Source organism: Cimex lectularius, unplaced genomic scaffold (assembly GCF_000648675.2).
Source record: "Cimex lectularius strain Harlan isolate CLEC.00 unplaced genomic scaffold, Clec_2.1 scaffold131, whole genome shotgun sequence".
NCBI lineage: Eukaryota > Metazoa > Arthropoda > Insecta > Hemiptera > Cimicidae > Cimex > Cimex lectularius.
The window spans coordinates 779,681-788,776 of NW_019392685.1; the positions used below are offsets into that span (position 1 = coordinate 779,681).

At 36.7% G+C, this 9,096-nt stretch overlaps 1 protein-coding gene across 1 annotated transcript; it reads right to left on the reverse strand.

The window, feature by feature from the left end:
- Positions 1-336: 336 nt before the first annotated feature.
- Positions 337-1,102, reverse strand: LOC106663241 (larval cuticle protein F1-like). The gene is made up of 2 exons (XM_014387928.1): positions 1,044-1,102; positions 337-985 (listed from the first exon to the last, which is right to left on the reverse strand). Exons 1-2 carry the CDS (start codon positions 1,053-1,055, stop codon positions 392-394), a joined length of 606 nt encoding a protein of 201 aa, XP_014243414.1. The 5' UTR covers positions 1,056-1,102; the 3' UTR covers positions 337-391.
- Positions 1,103-9,096: the final 7,994 nt, after the last annotated feature.

The following is a 9,096-nucleotide window of genomic DNA, read 5'->3' on the forward strand; positions in this document are numbered from 1 at the left end:
CCATAAAGGTCGCCATTAGCTCGTGATATTTTATATGTTTTTGTCACTGTTAACTTATGTGGTATCATCAATTTTTTATCTTATAATATAAATGACATTAATGGTTGTATGTATTAGTCAATATGTCATTTTTTAAGTCAATTTACGGTGTTTTGGGCAAACATTTAAAAAGCAAATAATTCAATCAGAAGTTAGACAAAGTACGTTAAAAAAATCGTGGCAAGCAGGATTTCATTTATTTAAAAATCATTCCTCTTTTTAACGTTTAAATTAAAATATCCTAAACAGAAAATAGGGAAAAGTGAATAAAACATTTTTTTTATGTTTTGTGATTTTTTTTTATTGTAATTATTTACACGTGGAGATGTGAATGTTTTCTTTTTACAACTATTTAGTGGACGAGGGCTGAGTATCCGAGACCGTGTCCGTACCCGTAGCCGAGTCCATGGCCGTAGCCGTAGCCGAGACCGTGGCCGTATCCGAGTCCGGAGTATCCGTAGGTGCGGCCGTATCCGAGTCCGGAGTATCCGTAGGTGCGGCCGTATCCGAGACCGTATCCAAGTCCGTATCCGGTGGTTACTGGGGCGTGGGCGACTCCGACTGCGACGGGAGCGGCGTGAGCGACAGCGACGGGGGCGGCTACGGCGTGAGAAGTGTAGGCGACTGGTGCGGCGTGAGCGACAGCGACGGGGGCAGGGGCGGCGTAGGTGACTGGTGCGTGAGCGACAGCGACTGGTGCGTGATGAGCGACAGCGGTCGTGGTGGCGTAGGTGTTAGAGTAAGAAGCGACTGGAGCGGCGTGAGCGACGGCTACGGGAGCGGCGTGAGCTACAGCCACTGGAGCACGAGCGTAAGACAAAGGAACAGCATGAGAAGCGTAACCGTATCCTGCACCGTATCCTGCACCATATCCTGCACCGTAAGCGACAGGAGCGGCTCCCAAGTATCCGGCCGAAGCGGCGGCGACGAGGACGGAGAGGATCACCTAAAAGAACAACCAAATAAACATCACCAAACTCAAAACGAAATCACCAAATCCTTACAAATTTGAGCATGTTTGTTTCTTTTGAGAATCTATGCTCGTTTTGGCCACCTTTCGAGTTATATACTCTTGATAATCCCCTCCTCGAAGCCCACACCCCTGTCTCGTGTCGATTTTAAACCAGTTCGGTCTCGTAAAGTTCAAAGTTTCATCCGCGACTCTAATTTCGACATCCCCTCGGCTCACCCCTTTGAGATACTTACCCGATATTACGATATACCCCGTTTGACATTTATTCGGCCTGCTCTTGTCTCATTCTGCGTAGGGTTGGCACTTTTTATCACGGCTATTCATCTCAGCTTCAGTTCCAGGGATTGTCATTTTTCAATAATGCCTACAAAGCGTTACATACACGACAATGTTTATTCACCTTTAATGACCATTACGTTTGAAGTCAATTTTATGAACTTGGTTAATTTACATATACAAATAAGTAAGTTATCCATTTCAGTTCGGTTTTATTGTGTTAACTTTCCTGCAGAGCTTTAAGAAAGAAATTTTATGTCGTTCTTTTTTCCTCGCAATTTAGCTTTTCGTTCCTTAATACCAAGAGGGGTCCAGAATTGTCAAAGAAAAATAATTTTACCACTGTCAATTTTTTCTTGGTTCAGGAAAATAGAGGTGGACTGATAAAAATTGTCATTTTACGTGATAATTAGTGTTTTTTCAAGTATGAAGATTTTGATTCTATTACAGACTTCATTCTTCTGATGATCGACGAGGAAAACGCCGTAAAATTTCGAGTAGTGAGTGAATTGTCAATCGGGCCATTATGCCTTGTCAAGTAGGTTCTAATGAGGCTTTCTGCGCTTTGCAAAGTTCGTACATTTAAAATTAAACTTTTTTCCCCTTCTTAGTCGAAAATGTTTCAATTTACGTTAAAAAGTAATCACCAGGGCGAGAACGACTTCCAGTTTGAAGTTCATCTTCCAAAAAACGCTTAAAAACCGGGCGGGCAACTTTTGCTCAAGAACTGTTTATGATTTCATATGTAACGTTCCAGTCGTTCCAATTTATTGCAATACAAAAGCAGAAAGTATACACTGGGCGTGGTCATTTTAACTATATATTTGATTTTTTTTTTTTTTTTTCAAAGGTGTGAAACATTTTAGCATATTGAGCAAGATTGAAGCCTTTAACTTGGAATTTAGATTGAAACAACTTTAAGACGAAGTTATGAATATAAAATAAAATAACGTGTTGATAAAATCAGGGATATAAGCAGGGAGAGACAAAACCCGCCTCCTTTTATTAAATTTCTCCTGTTCGTCAATCTATAATTACTGTTTTATTAATCTCCGACTAACACGATTTCAGCAGTTTTCAAATCAAGCTTATAATCGTAGTTTAATTATCAATAATTCATAATACAGACAAAATTGTTTAAATGGGCCAAGTGGTAATTGGTGTCCGAGTGGATCGAAGTCACGATAGCTCAAGTGGTAGAACAGCGGCGAATTAGCCGATGGTTGTGGGTTCGAATCCCGCTCGTGACACTGACTTTTTTATCTCAACCAAGACCTTATATAAAGTTTAATTAATTGAAAGAAGTATTTGGTCAATCGGACCACGAAATATAATGGATTTTAATCAAAATTAATTGTATATTGGCTTAAAGTCAGGGGTATAAGCAGGGTGAAACAAAACGCCGGCTCCTTTGTATATTTTTCAATTGTGACAAAACCTAGTACTTAACATGCTAAAGTCGTGTTGTAAAATTTGATTTAATTCCATGTGCATATGAGATTGCATGAAAATACTAAAAATTACGATAAGTGACCTTGTAAAAACTAGTCAAAATTTATTAAATATTTATACAAAAATTCCTTTTAGGCCAATTTAAGTGCAAAAATAACGAGTTTAATATTCTAGGACGTTGCTTAACCCCAGATTAATTAAATCATTAGAATGGTTTGACCTTGTAAAGAAGTTTGGGAAAATCAAGTTTGTAAGCAGGGTGAGGCAATAGGCTTAGGTAAATTCCAGCTGTACCAAAATCCTAGAAATCAATATGCTAAACAATGAATTATGCTTCTATGTGAAATAAGTCTACGTTCACAAAAACGGTTTGACATTGTAAAGAGACTTTAGGTAATCAAGGGTATAAGGAGGGTGAGGCGTTACGCTGGCATCTAAGGCAAATTCCTAGAAATGAATAGTCCTAGATTTAAAATTGATCGTCTTAGAAATAAATAAGTAGTAGTAAACAATAAATTGTACTTCTAAATTAAATAAATCCACATGTTAAAACAAATTTAGTAGACCTTGTTCTTTTGAAAATCATGGGCATAAGCAGGGTGAAGCGCTAATCTTCGGCAAATTCTACCTGTGCCAACTTCTAACTCTCAACGAGATATGTACTACAACGTTACAAAGTTCATGTGCAAAAAATATGTCAAAAATTTAGCCTTTGAATCAGGGCTCTAAGCAGGGAAAGACAAAACTCTGCCTCCTTTGGACAAACTTTACAATTGTCTTCATTTTAAGTTTATTAGAAGAATACTTGATCTGTGAGTAAAAAAAAGTTAGAAACCTAGGAGGGTTTGCCAAAATGACGAATTTCACCTGTATCAACATGACAATCTTTATGTTTTACGTACTGAGGTAAGTACTAGAATTTTGGCAAATTATGTGTATAAAAACATTAAAAACGATGTTAATCGATTATGTAAAGAACTTACAATCACACTTATAAGCTGGGTGAGGCAAAACACTAACTCCTTTCTGTACATTTCACTTCAGCTAAAATCCATTTCTTAACGCAACAAGGCCAAGTTGCTTAAATCTGTGTGCTTAAATATAGAGGTAATTCTGTAATAAAAACATTAGATTGATAAAGAAGAAATCGACCATAATTAAAGTGTTTGGGATCTGGTTTCTGGTCAGGTAGAGAAAGAATTAGCCAAGCTTTACTAGAAGTAGAAAGCTTTCGGCCTTTATAAGATCATCATCAGGGCCTGAATAAATATTACAACACTGCATTATTACATTAATTATCAGATGTTTGGTTTGGTTTAACTTACAGCATCCTATTTCTGACTTTAACTTTACAGAATGACGAAAAAACCCCGACGACATCGGCTACGAGGTCTCGAAGTGCATGAGGTTGGTTAAGTTGAAAATTAAGACGTTTTTTCAGTTTTTTCTATAATTGATGTAACACTAGATTAAATTAACAATTTCAATAGTAAAATAGGTTGTTTTTTAAAAGGATTAGATTAGGAATTAGTGGTCTCTCCAAAAAGAAAACCCATTAGAATCAAGGTTATAAACAGGGTGAGGCAAAACATTGTTTCCATTCTGCTCAGTCCACCATTTGATTATTCTTCCAGTTAGTTAATTAAATTTGTGCGCTTAAATATAGAGGTAATTCTGTAATAAAAATATTGGAATTTTTAAAAGGATTACCAAGGATAGTGGTCTCCCCAAAATGAAAACCCATTAGAATCAAGGCTATAAACAGGGTGAGGCAAAACATTGTTTCCATTCTGCTTAGTTCGCCATTTGATTATTCTTCTAGTTAGTTAATTAAATATGTGCGCTTAAATATAGAGGTAATTCTGTAATAAAAATATTGGAATTTTTAAAAGGATTACCAAGGATAGTGGTCTTCCCAAAATGAAAAAAAAACTTTTTTTTTGCCTTATGATCTTTACATATTAGCCATGACGAATTCTTATATATGTTGTTCAAATTGGGGGTTATCGGGAAAAAAGGACCAGAGGCGACGGTGGGAATCGAACCCACGACCGCGGCGTGAGAGTCTCTCATGCTAACCACTAAAAACTCGCTTCGGCGGTACATATACTAAAATTGGAACGATACAGAGAAAAAAAACATTAGAATCAAGGTTATAAACAGGGTGAAGCAAAACATTGTTTCTATTTTACAAATTCTATCATTTTGGTTATAGTTACGTACATAAAAAAGTTTTAAAAATACGTAATTAACCCAGTTAAACAGTTTAAAATAAAGGATATAAGTAGTGTGCACTGTCCATTTTGGGTTGTTTTTTGATTTGGATGTGCCCTTTTTAGGGCATTTCTGAACTTGGTCTGCATTGCACTACCTCGTTAGCCAAGGAACGTGAGAAGTCCATGCATGAAAAATCTTCCTGGTGTTCTCTTTGACCGGGCTTCTAAGAAGTCCTCTCAGGAATAAGTCCGGACGTTAAAGATCCTCATGGGTCTAATACCCATGAGTAAAGATGGAAACATCAGTCCAATTTGGATTGGGGGTAAAATTTATAGGCTAAAATGTTTTAAATTCGAAGACAATATTCTAAGACGGAACAATGTCCGGGTCATAAGAAGGGTGTGGTTTACCGTCTATTTCTGCAAATCTATCTGTGAAAAAGTTATGCTCAACCTCGCATGATGTTGGCTGTTTATTATGATGGAGATAAACGAAAAAATTTAAGTTTATCGTCTTACTTTTAAAGCAAACTAGCTTTTAACCGACTTGACTGTTAAAAGAAGTTTTATTCAAATACAGATTCTCTATTATGGAGTTCCATAGCTTGGACTGTACTACTTTAGACAAAATATAAAATTTAGATAGTTATTCAGATATTGTGAGATGCGGTCGGGTGTGATGTAGGTTTCAGAAAAACATTTTCTTTATCGTGCCAACGTTTCGACCTTTTATTGAGATCATCTTCAGGGCCTGGGATTTACAAACAATGTTTACGTTTAACAAATACATTTAGGATTAAACATTGTTAAATGTAAACATTGTTTGTAAATCCCAGGCCCTGAAGATGATCTCAATAAAAGATCGAAACGTTGGCACGATAAAGAAAATGTTTTTCTGAAACCTACATCATACCCGACCGCATCTCACGATATCTGAATAACTATCAATTAACGGTCACTAATCCTACACATAAAATTTAGAGGCTAAAAAATTTTAAATTTAGAATTGGCTTGTCTCACTCTAGTTTCAAGACGACTGGAATTCGAAGACAAGATTCTAAGACGGTACAATGTCCGGGTCATAAGAAGGGTGAGGTCTGCCGTCTATTTCTCCAAATCTATGAACTAGCAGCAAAACGTTATGCTCAGTCTTACATGATGTTGGCTGTTTCATATGACTGAGTTGATCGAAAAGATTTAAGTTTATCGCCTTACATTTTATATCAAACTAGCTTTTAACCATCTTGACCGTACTCATGTACAAAAAAATATTCAACAACTTTAATAATAACCTAATAATTGATATTCAATTGTGAAACGAGCCAAATGGAGTTCATTTTGAAAATCTTGGACCCGAATCACACGTTGAGTATTTTCACACTGTTTTAATATCGGGATTGTATTGCTGTCACGCCCCTGAAGGCCTGTGGCTAATTTTTCTCTCGACCCCATCTGAATTTCGTCAGAAGCACACGCGTGCGATATCGTGCCGATTTTTTTTCAGCCTGGGAATCTTCCACGTATCGATTGTAACGCGCAACGCCGTGCGAAAATCCCCAAAATGTCCACATGTGCGCGTATATAAGCAAGGAAAATTCTTTGTGATTATTCATTGTTTTTGAAAGAAAACAACAACAAACAACTATGTTAAAGCTGGTAAGTTTATTTATATATATTTATAAACGCACAGATCTCAAAATTCCACTATCATTTCAACTTTATTAAAACAACAATAATTTAATTTGCAAACAAAGCCATAACAAACGATGTAACGTTAATCGCAGAAAATTTTAAACTTCTGTAGTTTACTAAATTCACTATTTTTCGTGGTCCGCTTGACCAATTAATTAAGGTTTTAAGTTGAGATAAAAAAGTCAGTGTCACGAGCGGGATTCGAACCCACGACCTTCCCCTTGATACGCCGCTACTCTACACTTGAGCTATCGTGTCTTCGACTTTCTATCTCAACTTAAAACCTTAATTAATTGAATTATATTAATTTGTCAAGCGGACCACGAAAAATAGTGAATTTAATGAATTAAAATGAAGTATACTTCACTAAAACTCTCCGTGGCCATTTCATTTGTCGCCGAGAATCAAATAGATTACATGACATTTGAAAAATGGCAAAAAGAGGGAAAATTTGAACGGTTGTAGGTTAGGATAGGAAGTTGGCATCCGAAGGGATCGAAGTCACGAGCTCAAGTGGTAGAGTAGCGGCGTATCAAACCGAGGGTCGTGGGTTCGAATCCCGCTCGTGACACTGATTTTTTTATCTCAACTTAAAACCTTAATTAAGTCAGTAGTTTACTAAGTTGTTATGAAATATCTACTTTAGATTTGATTCTTGGATGACCCTCCGGACTGGTGGATTAGAAACTAAGTCCATTAAAAAAGGACAAATTTAAATTTACAATGAAATTCTGTATGAATTCTTACAAGTGGAATATGAGGCTTTCAGATAGTATTCTGGTGATTTTGAAGTTATCTGAAGAAAATATGATACAAAAACTAAATTAAATATGTGCCATTGTGACTTTTAGATAAGAAAAAAGTCTAAAATTAAAAATTTAAACTTATCTAATTTACTCAAGTTTTGTGTGAAACAGCTTCTTGAGATTGGGTACTTTGATGACCCTATGAACTGGTGGATTAGAAACTAAGTCCATTAAAAAAGGACAAATTTAAATTTACAATGGAATTCTGTCTGAATTCTTATATGTGGAATATGAGGCTTCCAGACAGTATTCTGGTGATTTTAAAGTTATCTGAAGAAAATATGATTAAAAAACTAAATTTAATATGTACCACTGAGACTTTTATTAGTGTGGATAAGAAGAAAAATCTAAAATTAATTTGACTACCAGTTAGAACACTGCTGGTCCTGAAACCATCTGAGGCGAATTGAATTAGTTATTTCTGAAGAAAAGCTAGAATTTACAACTTATTTGAATCTCAGACAAACCGGCTAAGACTGCTTATTGTAACTTAATTTCCGGCAAATATTTCTGTGTGCTCTGCTGTAAAAAAGAGACATCTTGACTGAATTGCGATGATTTGTTTTAAATTTTCTGCAGCAAATAGGAGCAGCTGTTGTTAAAAGAAGAAAAATTCAGCATTTTATTACTAGGTCGTAACAAAAGGGCATAAATTCAGCTTTATTTAAATTTCAGTGTAAAATGTAAACATGAAAATTATTTTTTCAAAATATAGGCCATCATTATCAACTACTTTAACACATCTTTCAGCCAGAAGTTGAATTTCTTGGCGATACCAGTCAATGCGAAAACTCACATCCTGATTTGGCTTCATCGTAATTTTCGAAGTTCCGGCCTTTCAAAAACATGCCATTTACCGGAAAAGACCATAGTCAGACGGTGCGACGTCAGGGATATAAGGAGGGTGGGGCAAGACCTCTTCATTTCTGAAACTTTTTCCTTGGCTAAACGCGAACGATGTTCAGGAGCCAACACTGCTGAAATGTCGCTTTTTCCCGATTGAGCAAAGCAGGGTACTTCTCTTTTAAAACCCCATAAATAAACTTTGGAGTTGTTCACGGTAAAGCTCTGCGTCAATAGCCCTGCCATCTGGAACCAGCTCTAAGCGCAAAACACCCTCACAATTCCACCAAACACAAAGCATAACTTTTTTCCAAATTGGCGAACCTCTGCTTGAACTTCTTGGCCTTGTACTACCCACTGTTTTCGGGAAATAGGATTTTTTAAATCATCTTTTGGATTTTGAAGCAAACTTTGAGAAATCGACTCGTTGTTGAGCTTGGGCGGCTGACAAGTCGTGAGGATTTGATCGGGGTCGTATATTTCGGACATTAAGCTTTTTTAAATGGCGGCTTACAGTTGCATTTCAAACCCCAGTTTCGGTCGATAATCCTCGAGTTGTCGCATACGGATCTCTACTGACTGACTTGAGTAATTCAACATCATCCACCACTGAAGAATTACCAGATGTAAGCTCATCTTGAAGACTGTTGTTCCCAAAATTGAACACTGTTACGATGCACGACCTTCACCTTCCGCTGCACAAATTTCCTCGGCTGCTGCCTTCGCACTTAGTCTATTTTTTCCAGTAGCCTCAGTAGACCACAAACGACAACTTTTCTTACGACATTTGCGGAATGGA